We start from the raw sequence: 18,919 nt of genomic DNA, 5'->3' as shown, positions 1-18,919 counted from the left end.
CTGTTGAGAGTGGCTCTTCCCAAAGCTCTCTGGCTGAGTGCTGTTTCATGCTCTCCCCTCTTTTCCCCTCCTCTCCTCTCCTCTCCCCACCTCTCCTTCTCCTCTCCTCTCCACACTCACAAACACACACTCACACACACACACACTCACAAACACACACTTACACACACACACTCACACACACACACTCGCAAACACACTCGCAAACACACACTCACAAACACACACTCACAAACAAATACACACACAAACAAGCACACACTCACAAACACACACACACACACACACAAACTCACAAACAAGCACACACTCACAAACAAGCACACACTCACAAACAAATACACACTCACACTCACAAACACACACTCACAAACACACTCACACTCACAAACACAAACACACACACACTCACAAACACACACTCACAAACACACACACACTCACACTCACAAACACAAACACACACTCATAAATAATGGACGACACAGTGGGTCGTGGTGGAACCGAGTCCCTTTGCGGAGTTCATTTTATACCACAGTTGCCAAAGGAAACAATACTAAAGCACACATTAATCGGTAGAAATAAAACATTTTCTTTAATATTTTTATACGAGAATTCATACTTTCTCATCTTTTGGTTGCTAGAGACGCGACCCAGTCGTTTGTTCGTTTAGTTCGATATTTACGGACACGACCCAGTCGTTTGTTCGTTTAGTTCGATATTTACGGACGCGACCCAGTCGTTTGTTCGTTTAGTTCGATATTTACGGACGCGACCCAGTCGTTTGTTCGTTTAGTTCGATATTTACGGACGCGACCCAGTCGTTTGTTTGTTTAGTTCGATATTTACGGACGCGACCCAGTCGTTTGTTCGTTTAGTTCGATATTTACGGACGCGACCCAGTCGTTTGTTTGTTTAGTTCGATATTTACGGACGTGACCCAGTCGTTTGTTCGTTTAGTTCGATATTTACGGACGCGACCCAGTCGTTTGTTCGTTTAGTTCGATATTTACGGATGCGACCCAGTCGTTTGTTCGTTTAGTTCGATATTTACGGACGCGACCCAGTCGTTTGTTCGTTTAGTTCGATATTTACGGACGCGACCCAGTCGTTTGTTCGTTTAGTTCGATATTTACGGACGCGACCCAGTCGTTTGTTCGTTTAGTTCGATATTTACGGACGCGACCCAGTCGTTTGTTCGTTTAGTTCGATATTTACGGACGCGACCCAGTCCTTCGTTCTCTATGTTCCGTCGCTCAGCGTTCTTAGCCCTTGCTAGCTGCTAGCCAGCCAACTAGCTAGCATTATGGCTACACAGTCACGACCTTTGCAACCAGAATAACAGAAACGTTTATTTGCGTTGCGTTTGTTTAAGCCGTTTATCCCACTTACACCACAGTTGTCAAAGAAAACAATACTAAGCACAAATTTACCGGTATAAATAAAAACATCTTTAATATTTTCATTTTTTTATACGCAAATTCCTGCGTTCTCATCTTCTGGTTGGCACAGCCTGTGTTCTAGCAGTATCGTCCCCAGTTCTCCTCTCCCCACCAGAGGTCAGGGTTCAACCCCCGCTCCTTCATATCGTTTCTCTCATCTCCCCTCTATGATTGCACAAATGTCCTAAATAAAGTAAAACTGTATCTAATGGCAAAGGTGCATAAGGACGTTCAGATATGACGTCATCGTTTCAGCACTACTCACAGAGTTGTTAAACTACGGCGTGCGACATGGTTCAGTGTGCCAGTAAATCAGCACAGTCTACTTTTTAGTTTTCTCAAATTGACTCCGTCTTGGAGCTAGAATTGGGATCATGTATACTGTGCTAATGCTGATACAAAAAGAGTAACGGAGAGCAATGTACAATACAGCAGACTTAGCAAACGAGGCGTTTGCGGGAAGGACATGGGGACCGCCATCTTTATGCACCTTTGCCATTATGTGTGACCGTGCACTATGTCCCTGTCTCTCTCTCCTCTTCCCAGGACCATACCCGGGTGGTCAGCCCCATCATCGATGTCATCAGCCTGGATAACTTCGCCTACTTGGCAGCTTCAGCCGACCTGAGGGGAGGTCAGTACTCAGAACATAACCTCTAACGTGTGGGTACAATCTTCATAACCCCCACCACGCTCAGCAGTCACTTTCACTAGCCATCTCATAACCCCCACCACGCACAGCAGTCACTTTCACTAGCCATCTCATAACCCCCACCACGCACAGCAGTCACTTTCACTAGCCATCTCATAACCCCCACCACGCACAGCAGTCACTTTCACTAGCCATCTCATAACCCCCACCACGCACAGCAGTCACTTTCACTAGCCATCTCATAACCCCCACCACGCACAGCATTCACTTTCACTAGCCATCTCATAACCCCCACCATGCACAGCAGTCACTTTCACTAGCCATCTCATAATCCCCACCACGCACAGCAGTCACTTTCACTAGCCATCTCATAACCCCCACCACGCACAGCAGTCACTTTCACTAGCCATCTCATAACCCCCACCACGCACAGCAGTCACTTTCACTAGCCATCTCATAACCCCCACCACGCACAGCATTCACTTTCACTAGCCATCTCATAACCCCCACCATGCACAGCAGTCACTTTCACTAGCCATCTCATAATCCCCACCACGCACAGCAGTCACTTTCACTAGCCATCTCATAACCCCCACCACGCACAGCATTCACTTTCACTAGCCATCTGATAACCCCCACCACGCACAGCAGTCACTTTCACTAGCCATCTCATAACCCCCACCACGCACAGCAGTCACTTTCACTAGCCATCTCATAACCCCCACCATGCACAGCAGTCACTTTCACTAGCCATCTCATAATCCCCACCACGCACAGCAGTCACTTTCACTAGCCATCTCATAACCCCCACCACGCACAGCATTCACTTTCACTAGCCATCTCATAACCCCCACCACGCACAGCAGTCCCTTTCACTAGCCATCTCATAACCCCCACCACGCACAGCAGTCACTTTCACTAGCCATCTCATAAACTCCACCATGCACAGCAGTCACTTTCACTAGACATCTCATAATCCCCACCACGCACAGCAGTCACTTTCACTAGCCATCTCATAACCCCCACCACGCACAGCATTCACTTTCACTAGCCATCTCATAACCCCCACCACGCACAGCATTCACTTTCACTAGCCATCTCATAACCCCCACCACACACAGCATTCACTTTCACTAGCCATCTCATAACCCCCACCACGCACAGCATTCACTTTCACTAGCCACCTCATAACCCCCACCACGCACAGCATTCACTTTCACTAGCCATCTCATAACCCCCACCACGCACAGCATTCACTTTCACTAGCCATCTCATAACCCCCACAACGCACAGCATTCACTTTCACTAGCCATCTCATAACCCCCACCACGCACAGCATTCACTTTCACTAGCCATCTCATAACCCCCACCACGCACAGCATTCACTTTCACTAGCCATCTGATAACCCCCACCACGCACAGCAGTCACTTTCACTAGCCATCTCATAACCCCCACCACGCACAGCAGTCACTTTCACTAGCCATCTCATAACCCCCACCATGCACAGCAGTCACTTTCACTAGCCATCTCATAATCCCCACCACGCACAGCAGTCACTTTCACTAGCCATCTCATAACCCCCACCACGCACAGCATTCACTTTCACTAGCCATCTCATAACCCCCACCACGCACAGCAGTCACTTTCACTAGCCATCTCATAACCCCCACCACGCTCAGCAGTCACTTTCACTAGCCATCTCATAACCCCCACCACGCACAGCATTCACTTTCACTAGCCATCTGATAACCCCCACCACGCACAGCAGTCACTTTCACTAGCCATCTCATAATCCCCACCACGCACAGCAGTCACTTTCACTAGCCATCTCATAACCCCCACCACGCTCAGCAGTCCCTTTCACTAGCCATCTCATAACCCCCACCACGCTCAGCAGTCACTTTCACTAGCCATCTCATAACCCCCATCACGCACAGCATTCACTTTCACTAGCCACCTCATAACCCCCACCATGCACAGCAGTCACTTTCACTAGCCATCTCATAACCCCCACCACGCTCAGCAGTCACTTTCACTAGCCACCTCATAACCCCCACCACGCACAGCATTCACTTTCACTAGCCATCTCATAACCCCCACCACAGCCATCTCATAACCCCCACCACGCACAGCATTCACTTTCACTAGCCACCTCATAACCCCCACCACGCACAGCAGTCCCATTCACTAGCCATCTCATAACCCCCACCATGCACAGCAGTCACTTTCACTAGCCATCTCATAGCCCCCACCACGCACAGAATTCACTTTCACTAGCCATCTCATAACCCCCACCACGCAGAGCAGTCACTTTCACTAGCCATCTCATAACCCCCACCACGCACAGCATTCACTTTCACTAGCCATCTCATAACCCCCACCACGCACAGCAGTCACTTTCACTAGCCATCTCATAATCCCCACCACGCACAGTAGTCACTTTCACTAGCCATCTCATAACCCCCACCACGCTCAGCAGTCCCTTTCACTAGCCATCTCATAACCCCCACCACGCTCAGCAGTCACTTTCACTAGCCATCTCATAACCCCCATCACGCACAGCATTCACTTTCACTAGCCATCTCTGAACCCCCACCACGCACAGCAGTCACTTTCACTAGCCATCTCATAACCCCCACCACGCACAGCATTCACTTTCACTAGCCATCTCATAACCCCCACCACGCTCAGCAGTCCCTTTCACTAGCCATCTCATAACCCCCACCACGCACAGCATTCACTTTCACTAGCCATCTCATAACCCCCACCACGCTCAGCAGTCCCTTTCACTAGCCATCTCATAACCCCCACCACGCACAGCATTCACTTTCACTAGCCATCTCATAACCCCCACCACGCTCAGCAGTCACTTTCACTAGCCATCTCATAACCCCCACCACGCACAGCAGTCACTTTCACTAGCCATCTCATAACCCCCACCACTCACAGCAGTCACTTTCACTAGCCACCTCATAACCCCCACCACGCACAGCAGTCACTTTCACTAGCCATCTCATAACCCCCACCACGCACAGCATTCACTTTCACTAGCCATCTCATAACCCCCACCACGCACAGCAGTCACTTTCACTAGCCATCTCATAACCCCCACCACGCTCAGCAGTCAGTTTCACTAGCCATCTCATAACCCCCACCACGCACAGCATTCACTTTCACTAGCCATCTGATAACCCCCACCACAGCCATCTCATAACCCCCACCACGCACAGCAGTCACTTTCACTAGCCATCTCATAACTTTTATCTCTCTCTTTCTCTCAGGGTTTGACTGGAGTTTACACTTTAAATGGGAGCAGATTCCCATCGAACAGAAGATGTCCAGGAATGATCCCACTCTGCCTATCAGGTAGTTATAGTGTCTTCAGGTATATATATATATATACATGTTTTAACCACTCCTATAAAAATGGTAGATTATTAGATACTCAACAAGAACGTCTGATTTTATTATTACTGAAACAGGACCCAGGTGGTAAATATAAAGATTCAGTCCATTTAAAAAAATTGGAGGCCCCTTACACTTCAGTGTTCTGACGCAAAAATTCTAGCAAAATGCATAGCGCATAGAATTTAAAAAGGTATTGTTGGATATTTTTCATCCTAATCAGACAGGTTTTTTACATGGAAGATACATTGGAGATAACATAAAACAAGTACTGGAAACAATAGAACACTATGAAAAATCTGGGAAACCAGGCCTGATATTCATAGCAGACTTTGAAAAGGCTTTTGATAAAGACTGGAATTTATATATAAAGTGCATTTGGAGAGTATTCAGACCCCTTCCATTTTTCAAAATGTTGTTATGTTACAGCCTTATTCTAAAATGGATTAAATAAAAACAAATCAATCTACACACAGTACCCCATAATGACAAAGCGAAAACAGGTTTTTAGAAATTTTTGCAAATTTATGACAAATTAAAAACAGAAATACCTTATACATAAGTATTCAGACCCTTTGCTATTGGACTCGAAATTGAGCTCAGGTGCATCCTGTTTCCGTTGATCATCCTTGAGATGTTTCTACAACTTGATTGGAGTCCACCTGTGGTAAATTCAATTGATTGGACATGATTTGGAAAGGCACACACCTGTCTATATAAGGTTCCACAGTTGACAGTGCATGTCAGAGAAAAACCAAGCCATTAGGTCGAAGGAATTGTCCGTAGAGCTCCGAGACAGGATTGTGTCGATTGTGTCGAGGCACAGATCTGGGGAAGGGTACCAAATTTTTTTTGCAGCATTGAAGGTCTCCAAGAACACAGTGGCCTCCATCATTCTTAAATGTAAGAAGCTTGTAACCACCAACACTGGCCGCCCGGCCAAACTCAGCAATCGGGTTCCTCTGTGGAGATGCTAGAACCTTCCAGAAGGACAATCATCTCTGCAGCACTTCACCTATCAGGCCTTTATGGTAGAGTGGCCAGACGGAAGCCACTCATCAGTAAAAGGCACATGACAGCCCGCTTGGAGTTTGCCAAAAGGCACCTAAAGAACTCTCAGACCATGAGAAACTAGATTCTCTGGTCTGATGAAACCCAGATTGAACTCTTTGGCCTGAATACCAAGTGTCTGGATGACGTCTGGAGGAAACCTGGCACCATCCCTACGGTGAAGCATGGTGGTGGCAGCATCATGCTGTGGGGATGTTTTTCAGCGGCAGGGACTGGGAAACTAGTCAGGATTGATGGAAAGATGAACGGAGCAAAGTACAGAGAGATCCTTGATGAAAACCTGCTCCAGAGCGCTCAGGACCTCAGACTGGGGCGAAGGTTCACTTTCCAACAGGACAACGACCCTAAGCACACAGCCAAGACAACACAGGAGTGGCTTTGGGACAAGTCTCTGAATGTCCTTGAGTAGCCCAGTGAGAGCCCGGACTTGAAGCCGATCTAACATCTCTGGAGAGACCTGAAAATAGCTGTCAGCAATGCTCCCAATCCAAACTGATAGAGCTTGAGAAGATCTGCAGAGAATAATGGGAGGAACTTCCCAAATACAGGTGTGCCAAGCTTGTGGCGTCATACCCAAGAAGACTCGAGGCTGTAATCGCTGCCAGAAGTGCTTCAACAAAGTACTGAGTAAAGGGTCTGAATATTTATGTAAATGTGATATTTCAGGTTTTTATTTGTAATACATTTGCAAAAAATTATAAAAACCTGTTTTTACTTTGTCATTATGGGGTATTGTGTGTAGAGTTATGAGAAAAGAAATGTTTACATACATTTTAGAATAAGGCTGTAATGTTACAAAATGTGGAAAAAATCAAGGGGTTTGAATACTTTCTGAATGCAATTTCCGAATGCCTGGAATATTTCAATTTGGAGAATTTCTTATACAATGGGTTAAAGTGATGTATAGTAACCCCAGGTGTAAAATTGTAAATAATGGATACTTCTCAGAAAGTATTAAACTGTCAAGAGGAGTAAAACAAGGTTGTCCACTATCGGCATATCTATTTATTATGGCCATCAATAATAATATATAATAATATGCCATTTAGCAGACACTTTTATCCAAAGCGACTTACAGTCATGCGTGCATAAATTTTTGTGTATGGGTGGTCCCGGGGATCGAACCCACTACCTTGGCGTAACAAGCGCCGTGCTCTACCAGCTGAGCTACAGAGGACCACAAAATGTTAGCTATTAAAATCTGATCCAACAATAATATCAAGGGATTAGAAATCCAGGGCTTAAAAATAAAGGTGTCATTGTACGCTGATGATTAATGTTTTCTTTTAAATCCACAACTTGAATCCCTCCACAGCCTCATAGAGGATCTAGATACATTTTCTAACCTCTCTGGATTACAACCAAATTGGATCACTAAAAAATAAAAATTTTACATTACCATGTAGTTTACCAATAAAATCGTCTGACGGTGATGTGGACATACTCGGTATTCATATACCTAAATAAATAAATGATCTCACTACAATAAATGTTAATAGAAAGTTAGCAAAATAGGATAAGATCTTGCTACCATGGATCTTGCTATTTGTGGAAAAATCACCCTGATTAACTCTTTGGTATTATCCCAGTTTGTTTATGGTCTTGCCTACGCCTAGCGAACAGTTTTTTAAATTATATGAGAAAAAAATATTCCATTTTATTTGTTATACTTAAATCCGAACTGGTTCTCTAGTAGATTAGTAAGAATGGCTCACCCCATGTTGAAGAATGGCCTTTTTCCCTTTATTCAGATTACAACCTCTCACTTTCGGTTATTTGAAAATGAAATAATCTCAAAAATATAGCTATTTTTAAAACAAGCCATAGAAAGTTGGTTGCAATTTCAGTTTAATCCACCAGAAAAGACAGAACAAATATTACAACAAATATTATGGTTAAATTCAAATATACTAATTTATATATATTTTTTAACAGTTTTGGAGCAGAAAAATAAAAACGGTATAATCTTTGTAAATGATATCATAAATAGGACTGGTGGAGTTACAGTACCAGTCAAACGTTTTAGAACACCTACTCATTCCAGGGTTTTTCTTTATTTTTACAATTTTCTACATTGTAGAATAATAGTGAAGGCATCAAAACTATGAAATAACACATATGGAATCATGTAGTAACCAAAAAAGTGTTAAACAAATCAAAATATATTTTATATTTTGAGATTCTCCGCCCTTTAACCTTGATGACAGCTTTGCACACTCTGGTAGTGTATGTCACGCATGCAGCTAACAAAAATATATGGAAATGTATACTCTACCCAAAATTACAACCAACTAATTGCAGCATTTCCGCAAAAATGGAAGAGGCAAGTGGAAGGGGGAGAAAGTAAGGAACTTGTCTGTCGGCCCGGCATTTAAGACCAAAATTGGTTAAAGAAAATTGTGATAAATAAAAAAGTATACCAGTTTCATTTAAGGACCAAAGGAATGACAGCCGTCCCATATAGATTGCAAAATAGTTGGGAAGACATTTTCGATGTACCGATTCCATGGCACATGGTTTATGAACTGATACACAAAACAATGCCGGAGAGTTTTTCAATTCAAGTTATTATACAAAATTCTTGCAACCAATAGAATGTATATGTGGGATGCAACAATCCCATATCTGCGGATTTTGCTGTGAAGAACCAGAATCATTAGATCATTTGTTTTGGTACTGTCCATATGTAGCTTGTTTTTGGTCACAGATTCAGCAATGGCTGAAGAATTGAAACATTTACCTGGAGTTAACTCTGCAAATAGCACTGCTGGATGATCTGAAAAGTAAATCGATCAATAATATAATACTCTTAAATTGTTATCTTTAATTTACAATCTGTAGAAACTATGAGAATAGAAAGGTTCAGAAATGTTGTGAAACATCACCGCACAGTTGAAAAATAACCTGGATGGTGTTCGGAGATAGATGGGAGGGGTTGAGGGGAGCAGAAGGGTGGGACTAAAAATAAAAAACAAAATATAACCAATGTAAAATATACTGTGTCTGTAAAATGTACATAGTATGTATAAGCTGGAAGTAGAAGCTTATGTGTTGTTGTCCATTAGTTTACTCCAATTAGGGGAGGGGTGGTAGGATTAGGGGAAAATAATAAAGGAAAGTATATTTAAAAGAATATATATATATGGGGGATCGGAAATGATGCAGACAATTACATTGATAGAAGCCACAATCTATCTGCAATATTAAAGCTGATCTACCCCCTAAAAAAAAAAGATTTAAAAAAAAGGGGTACCTAGTCAGATGTACAACTGAATGCATTCAACCAAAATGTGTCTTCCGCATTTAACCCCACCCCTCTGAATCAGAGAGCTGGCTGCCCTAATCCACGTCATCGGCGCCCGGGGAGCGGTTGATGTTGGGGGTTAACTGCCTTGCTCGAGGGCAGAAAGATTTTTCCAACTTGCTGGCTCTGGGATTCGAACCAGCAACCTTTCGGTTACTGGCCTAACGCTTTAAACCCCCCAAAATGGTGGTAACGAATAACATTAGATGGAAATATAATATATATATATATATATATAATAATATATGGGGATCTGATCCTTTATGAAGCCTTTGTGTTCCTATTGTGTGTCTGTCTGTCTGTCCTCTGTCTGACTGTCTGTCCTCTGTGTGTCTGTCTGTCTGTCCTCTGTGTGTCTGTCTGACTGTCTGTCCTCTGTGTGTCTGTCTGTCTGTCTGTCCTCTGTGTGTCTGTCTGTCTGTCTGTCCTCTGTGTGTCTGTCTGTCTGTCTGTGTGTCTGTCTGACTGTCTGTCCTCTGTGTGTCTGTCTGTCTGTCCTCTGTGTGTCTGTCTGTCTGTCCTCTGTGTGTCTGACTGTCTGTCCTCTGTGTGTCTGTCTGTCTGTCCTCTGTGTGTCTGTCTGTCTGTCTGTCCTCTGTGTGTCTGTCTGTCTGTCCTCTGTGTGTCTGTCTGTCTGTCCTCTGTGTGTCTGTCTGACTGTCTGTCCTCTGTGTGTCTGTCTGTCTGTCCTCTGTGTGTCTGTCTGACTGTCTGTCCTCTGTGTGTCTGTCTGTCTGTCCTCTGTGTGTCTGTCTGACTGTCTGTCCTCTGTCTGTCTGTCTGTCTGTCCTCTGTGTGTCTGTCTGACTGTCTGTCCTCTGTCTGTCTGTCTGTCTGTCTGTCCTCTGTCTGTCTGTCTGTCCTCTGTGTGTCTGTCTGTCTGTCTGTCCTCTGTGTGTCTGTCTGTCTGTCCTCTGTGTGTCTGTCTGTCTGTCCTCTGTGTGTCTGTCTGTCTGTCCTCTGTGTGTCTGTCTGTCTGTCTGTCCTCTGTGTGTCTGTCTGTCTGTCTGTCCTCTGTGTGTCTGTCTGTCTGTCCTCTGTGTGTCTGTCTGTCTGTCCTCTGTGTGTCTGTCTGTCTGTCCTCTGTGTGTCTGTCTGACTGTCTGTCCTCTGTGTGTCTGTCTGTCTGTCCTCTGTGTGTCTGTCTGTCCTCTGTGTGTCTGTCTGTCTGTCCTCTGTGTGTCTGACTGTCTGTCCTCTGTCTGTCTGTCTGTCCTCTGTCTGTCTGTCTGTCCTCTGTGTGTCTGTCTGTCTGTCCTCTGTGTGTCTGTCTGTCCTCTGTGTGTCTGTCTGTCTGTCCTCTGTGTGTCTGTCTGTCTGTCTGTCCTCTGTGTGTCTGTCTGTCTGTCCTCTGTGTGTCTGTCTGACTGTCTGTCCTCTGTGTGTCTGTCTGTCTGTCTGTCCTCTGTGTATCTGTCTGTCTGTCCTCTGTGTGTCTGTCTGACTGTCTGTCCTCTGTGTGTCTGTCTGACTGTCTGTCCTCTGTGTGTCTGTCTGTCTGTCCTCTGTGTATCTGTCTGTCTGTCCTCTGTGTGTCTGTCTGTCTGTCTGTCCTCTGTGTGTCTGTCTGTCTGTCTGTCCTCTGTGTGTCTGACTGTCTGTCCTCTGTGTGTCTGTCTGTCTGTCTGTCTGTCCTCTGTGTGTCTGTCTGTCTGTCCTCTGTGTGTCTGTCTGACTGTCTGTCCTCTGTGTGTCTGTCTGACTGTCTGTCCTCTGTGTGTCTGTCTGTCTGTCTGTCTGTCCTCTGTGTGTCTGTCTGTCTGTCTGTCCTCTGTCTGTCTGACTGTCTGTCCTCTGTGTGTCTGTCTGTCCTCTGCTATAGAACTCCAGTGATTGCAGGAGGGATCTTTGTGATGGACAAGAGCTGGTTTAACCACCTGGGGCAATACGACACTCACATGGACATCTGGGGCGGAGAGAACTTTGGTGAGTTCACTGAGTGGGTGTGACTTTGTTTAATTCACTGAGATGAGTCTCTGTCCCATCTGATTAGATATCTAGGGAGAACAAAATGTCCAGATGTACGTTCTTCTCATTTTAGAGATGACTGTGAGCTACTGACAGACTGTTACGCTATGGTTCAACCCAGCACTCAGAGAAACAAACACGACTAAGGGAGTGGAGGAAACAAAAATATTTTTAATAAAAGTTCAATTTGTCATAGTCCAAAAAACAACTGAAGAAAAAGGAACAGAGTGGGCTAGTCGGCTCCGGAGGAAGGAGAGGCTGAGGCAGGCAGGCAGGCAGGCAGGCACGAAGGCAGGCAGGCAGGGAGGTATGTCTGAACTGAAGAAAAAACAAACGACAGGTTAAGGAGAGTAAAAAGCCAGGCTGAAGACTAAGATAATATAACTTTACTGGTGAGCCAAGTTACCGCTCTAGTAAGAACAACGATCTGGCGCCGGTGGAGAGCCATGCCCAGGAATAAGTAGTGCAGGTTGATGAGAGAATAGGATGCAGCTGCGTAGGCAGGAATCACTGGAAACAACCCGCAGCTGCACAGGAGAGGCAGATCCTGAGCACGCCCCCTGATCCACTCCAGACACACCCACATAAAGGGGACAAACACACATACAGATACAACAGACAAAGAGGGGACAAAACAAGGAGGAAGGGAAACAGAAAAGGGAGAGACAAGCTGCCCACATAACACAGACAGACAGATAGAGAGACAGGAAGTCTGGTATATACCGGAGGATATACAGTAGGACTAGGGCAGTCACGGTGACCGTATTACCGCCACACCGACGATCACGAGTCATGACGGCAGTCAAATTCCACGTGCCCATTTAGTCACGGTAATTAGGCTTCTCCAAGATCTGATGCTGCTGATGGTCATTAGTATCCTACCAAACCTGCTAACTGCCTGGTACTCAGCACTCTATTGTCCCTCTAATCACTCTGACATCAATGCAAATGGAATCGAAAATCTAATCAAACACTTCATGAGAGTCCATGAGCTCATGTTGCGCAACATTTCTACAGGCTATGGAATTACGTGAGAAAACAGAGTTTTGATGGCCTCTATTAAAAAGAGGAGGATCCCATCAGCTTTCTATAGGCTAGGCCTACTATATTTATTTCTCAACTTTCCTAATATTAAGCACATTGCTTCGCTTCACAACAGGAGTATAGCCTACCTGGCTGGCATGAAAATGAATCCCGGGAAAAGCGTCCTCCATTTGCTATTTAAGTGCATAGATGACATGTATATATATATTTTTTTCATGTCCTTGTTCCGAGACAGGTGCATGAAAATGGTACATTCTAAATCAAAACTAATTTCCCACATATATTATTTAGTATATGTAAAGACAATTGCTTTTATAATAATAATAATAATATGCCATTTAGCAGACGCTTTTATCCAAAGCGACTTACAGTCATGCGTGCATACATTATTATTTTATTTTTTTGTGTATGGGTGGTCCCGGGGATCGAACCCACTACCTTGGCGTTACAAGCGCCGTGCTCTACCTTAAGTTGTTTTGATACTAGTGGTTGTATTAATTTGGGATCTATCCCACAACTGTCTCAGAGTACGTTTGGAATATTTATTTATTTCACAGAAGGACAAGTTCACCAATAGAATGGGTCAACTTTTGTACAATGGGGGATACTAGATTGCCATAGGCTAGTGCTTTTGCGGTTCGTTAGGCCTACTCATCTTGTTGGCTGACTAAAAGTAGGCTAAATATGGACGTCCGCAGTTGATGTGTCTGTCTTCATTCACTTGTAGCCTACTTCTTAGCTGAAATGCCTGTGAGAAGGACCCGATCACATAACGCGCATTGGCTAATAATAATTGAGATATCTTAGAGAGCCATGTGAGTGAGAGGTGCTTCGGAGCATGGCAGCTGGGAGAAGGGAATTCTACAGTGGCTTGCGAAAGTATTCACCCCCCTTGGCATTTTTCCTTTTTGCCTTACATCCTGGAATTAAAATTGATTTTTGGGAGGTTTGTATCATTTGATTTACACAGCACGCCTACCACATTGAAGATGCAAATAAAAAATTTTGTGAAACAAACAAGAAAAAAAAAAAAAAAAAACTGAACTTGAGCGTGCATAGCTATTCACCCCCCTAAAGTCAATACTTTGTAGAGCCACCTTTTGCAGCAATTACAGCTGCAAGTATCATGGGGTATGTCTCTATAAGCTTGGCACATCTAGCCGCTGGGATTTTTGCCCATTCTTCAAGGCAAAACTGCTCCAGCTCCTTCAAGTTGGATGGGTTCCGCTAGTGTACAGCAATCTTTAAGTCATACCACAGATTCTCAATTGGATTGAGGTCTGGGCTTTGACTAGGCCATTCCAAGACATTTAAAAGTTTCCCCTTAAACCACTCGAGTGTTGCTTTAGCAGTATGCTTAGGGTCATTGTCCTTCTGGAAGGTGAACCTCCGTCCCAGTCTCAAACCTCAAGAATTTCCCTGTGCCATCCATCATTCCTTCAATTCTGACCAGTTTCCCAGTCCCTGCCGATGGAAAAACATCCCCACAGCATGATGCTGGGATATTTTTTTATAACCCAACCCTGATCTGTACTTCTCCACAACTTTGTCCCGGACCTGTTTGGAGAGCTCCTTGGTCTTCATGGTGCCGCTTGCTTGGTGGTGCCCCTTGCTTAGTGGTCTCTAGGGCCTTTCAGAACAGGTGTATATATACTGAGATCATGTGACACTTAAATTGCACACAGGTGGACTTTATTTAACAAATGATGTGACTTCTAAAGGTAATTGGTTGCACCAGATCTTATTTAGGGGCTTCATAGCAAAGGGGGTGAATACATATGCACCCACCACTTTTCCGTTATATATATTTTTTGAATTCTTTGAAACAAGTTATTTTTTTCATTCCCACTTCACCAATTTGGACTATTTTGTGTGTGTCCATTACATGAAATCCAAATAAAAATCAATTTAAATTACAGGTTGTTGTCAATGGGTGCTGAAGGTGGGTGTGGTGTATGAATCAGGCGCAGGACGCAGAGGCTCAGTCCAAAAGACTTTAGTGCAATATTCACGAAAAGAAATAAGCACAATAAGCCCGAAGGCGAAAACACGGCGCACACAGGCGTCAAATAAACGGCGCACTAACATGTGCAAAAAGAACCTCTCCAAAACACTGGAGGGAAATAAGTAGCTCCAACACGAAACAGAAGAGCAATCACACACAAAGACAAACACAACCAACGAGAACTAAATAGGACACTAACGAGGACTAACAAGACACAGGTGTACAACATCAAGACAAAACCAAACGAACATGAAACATAGATCGGTGGCAGCTAGTACTCCGGGGACGACGACCGCCGAAGCCTGCCCGAACCAGGAGGAGGAGCAGCCTCGGCCGAAACCGTGACAGTTGTAATGCAACAAAATAGGGAAAACACCAAGGGGGATGAATACTTTTGCAAGGCACTGTATTTTTTTAGTGATCCAATTGACATTTTAGTCATTTAGCAGACGCTCTTATCCAGAGCGACTTACAATTAGTGAGTGCATACATTTTTCATACTGGCCCTCAGTGGGAATCGAACCCACAACCCTGGCGTTTCAAGCGCCATGCTCTACCAACTGAGCTACAGGGGGACCAATGTAATTATTCTATTCATCCACTTTGGCCGCAAAAGGGATTTTTTTAGGGGGCATGGTGTGAGAATATCATCAAGTGCTTGTCAAATTGAGAATGAGTGACTGATGAAGTGTGTACAACAAGAAACAAAGCAGAGCTCATGCCTTTCATGTGACTTTTTTCCAATCATCATTAGTCTCATCATGAATGTATTAAAAATCAAAACATACAACCCAACATTTGTATCACAACTAAAGTTGCATAAATACGTCTAAATTAAGCATATAGCAAGACCAGTTTCTTTGTTAACCGCTCAACACAGAATAGCCGCATGTGCACACTTCCTTTGAAATCATTTGCAGAAAATATCCTTTCTATTTTATTCAGCTTTGTTCAATTGTATTCTTCATACTATAAAATAATTTTTAAAATAATGCCACGGAATTCTAAGCAAATCTTATCTGCTAAATTAACTAGTGTAGCCCACAGCCATATGGCATAGCCATATCAGGACTGAACATAAGGACAACTCAGAGTATGCTATTCTGTTCTTCTGAAATAGACTACATTTTCTTCATATCATGTTTCTTTAGACCTGTCTAAAATAAATAATGGATTTATTGTGAAGGTGTAAGCTATATTACATGGATTTATTAGACTTTTTTTATGTAGATGTTCCAAAGGTCTGCATCAGTGGCTTGTAGGCTATGAGTGGAAGACAGGAGATGCTAAATGTGTTTATGTTCATTAACGGTCAATTACCGTGAGACCGGCAGTTATTTCAATTTTCAATCAATTTTATTTTATATAGCCCTTCTTACATCAGCTAATATCTCGAAGTGCTGTACAGAAACCCAGCCTAAAACCCCAAACAGCTAGTAATGCAGGTGTAGAAGCACGGTGGCTAGGAAAAACTCCCTAGAAAGGCGAAAACCTAGGAAGAAACCTAGAGAGGAACCAGGCTATGAGGGGTGGCCAGTCCTCTTCTGGCTGTGCCGGGTGAAGATTATAACAGAACCATGCCAAGATGTTCAAAAATGTTCATAAGTGACAAGCATGGTCAAATAATAATCAGGAATAAATCTCAGTTGGCTTTTCATAGCCGATCATTAAGAGTTGAAAACAGCAGGTCTGGGACAGGTAGGGGTTCCATAACCGCAGGCAGAACAGTTGAAACTGGAATAGCAGCAAGGCCAGGCGGACTGGGGACAGCAAGGAGTCACCACTTGCTTGACAATCACCGGATGACAGAATTTCAGGACCGCCACGGCCCTTAGGTAGGACCTCAGAGATACCAACACATTGGTTTTTGTGGCATGCAGACCTGAGTTTTGCTTGAGAAATTGCTTCAAATACAGATGTGCGATCTTAATTTGACCAGACCTAGGCTGTCAGTAACCCAATCTTGCTACATCAGGATTAAAATGGGAGATCATCATGCCCTTTATTTGAATGTAAATTCTATCATTTGTATTCTGAAATACGTCTGTTGGAGCTTGTCTGGCTTAATAAAAGTCTGGTGGCACGTTAGAACTGAACAAGCTGTCTATGGGTGCCTGGACAGTAGCGTCTCACACTAAGTCTGGTCTTCCAACAGAACTAGTTGTCTTGATCTGCATTAGCCTAACCTCTCATTGGCAGAGTTCCCCTGCTACAGATGACCACGTACTCCATCTGGTACACATCAATCACAAGAAGATAGGGAGGTTTTAAAGGGTTATTAATGTGTTAATGGTCTCTCTCTCTGTGTGTGTGTGTCCTGTGTATAATCTCCTATAAATATAACACATATCCTGTCTGTGTCTGTCTGTCTGTCTGTCTGTCTGTCTGTCTGTCCTGGTGTCACTCTTCAGAGCAGTCGTTCAGGGTGGATGTGTGTCGGCAGACCAGACTGTGTATGTGTGTGTGTTCAAACAGGTTTTTAGAAATTTTAGCAAATGTATTAAAAATAAAAGTCTGAAATATCAAATTTACATAAGTATTCAGACCATTTACTCAGTACTTTGTTGAAGCACATTTGGTAGCGTTTACAGCCTCGAGTCTTCTTGGGTATGACACTACAAGCTTGGCACACCTGTATTTGGGGAGTTCTGTGCAGATCCTCTCAAGCTCTGTCAGGTTGGATGGGGAGCGTCGCTGCACAGCTATTTTCAGGTCTCTCCAGAGATGTTAGATCGGGTTCAAGTCCGGGTTCTGGCTGAGCCACTCAAGGACATTCAGAGACTTGTCCCGAAGCCACTCCTGCATTGTCTTGGCTGTGTGCTTAGGGTCGTGCTTCATCGTAGGGATGGTGCCAGGTTTCCTCCAGACGTGGCGCTTGGCATTCAGGCCAAAGAGTTCAATCTTGGTTTCATCAAACCAGAAAATCTTGTTTCTCATGGTTTGAGAGTCCTTTAGGTGCCTTTTGGCAAACTCCATCTGGCCACTCTACCATAAAGGCCTGATTGGTGGAGTGCTGCAGAGATGGTTGTCCTTCTGGAAGGTTCTCCCATCTCCACAGAGGAGCTCTGTCAGAGTGACCATCGGGTTCTTGGTCACCTCCCTGACCAAGGCCCTTCTCCCCCCATTGCTCAGTTTGGCCGGGCGGCCAGCTCTAGGAAGAGTCTTGGTGGTTTCAAACATCTTCCATTTAAGAATGATGGAGGCCACTGTGTTCTTGGGGACCTTCAATGCCACAGAAATGTTTTGGTACCCTTCCCCAGATCTGTGCCTCAACACATTCCTGTCTCTACGGACAATTCCTTCGACCTAATGGCTTGGTTTTTGCTCTGACATGCATTGTCAACTGTGGGACCATATATCGACAGGTGTGTGCCTTTCCAAATCCGGTCCAATCAATTGAATTTACCAAAGGTGTACTCCAATCAAGTTGTAGAAATATCTCAAGGATTATCAAAGGAAACAGGATGCACCTGAGCTCAATTTTGAGTCTCATAGCAAACGGTCTGAACACTTATGTAAATAAGGTATTTCCGTTTTTTTTTTTTTTAAACCAGTTTTTCGCTTTGTCATTATGGGGTATTGTGTGTAGATTGATGAGGGGAAAAAATTATTTAATCCATTTTAGAATAAGGCTGTAACATAACTAAATGTGGAAAAAGGCAAGGGGTCTGAATACTTTCCGAATGCACTGTAACCACTGTGTCCCTCTCTCCTCAGAGCTGTCGTTCAGGGTGTGGATGTGTGGCGGGAGCCTGGAGATTCTGCCCTGCAGCAGGGTGGGGCACGTCTTCAGGAAACGTCACCCCTACGACTTCCCAGAGGGCAATGCTCTCACATACATCAAGTGAGTGGGCTGGGCTACACTCTGTTATGACAGACAGAGCAGCCGTTCTCAATCCTCTCCTCGGGAACCCCCAGCCGTTCTCAAACCTCTCCTCAGGGACCCCCAGCCGTTCTCAAACCTCTCCTCAGGGACCCCCAGAAGTTCTCAAACCTCTCCTCAGGGACCCCCAGAAGTTCTCAAACC

The 18,919-nt window shown here is 44.4% G+C and overlaps 1 protein-coding gene across 1 annotated transcript; it reads left to right on the top strand.

Annotated features, from left to right (window-relative positions):
* Nucleotides 1-1,988: 1,988 nt before the first annotated feature.
* LOC311126757 (polypeptide N-acetylgalactosaminyltransferase 16-like) lies at nt 1,989-18,740 on the top strand (the record flags this gene model as incomplete). Its single annotated transcript, XM_084200742.1, has 4 exons — nt 1,989-2,076; nt 5,377-5,461; nt 11,698-11,801; nt 18,610-18,740. Coding segments are annotated over 4 exons (408 nt in total), but the record flags the coding sequence as incomplete, so codon positions are not given.
* Nucleotides 18,741-18,919: the final 179 nt, after the last annotated feature.

This window comes from Coregonus lavaretus, assembly GCF_964263955.1.
Source record: "Coregonus lavaretus genome assembly, contig: HAP1_SCAFFOLD_8792, whole genome shotgun sequence".
In the NCBI taxonomy this organism is placed as follows: domain Eukaryota; kingdom Metazoa; phylum Chordata; class Actinopteri; order Salmoniformes; family Salmonidae; genus Coregonus; species Coregonus lavaretus.
The sequence above is the reverse complement of the archived record's forward strand: the minus strand, read 5'-3'. Positions and strand labels throughout refer to the sequence as shown.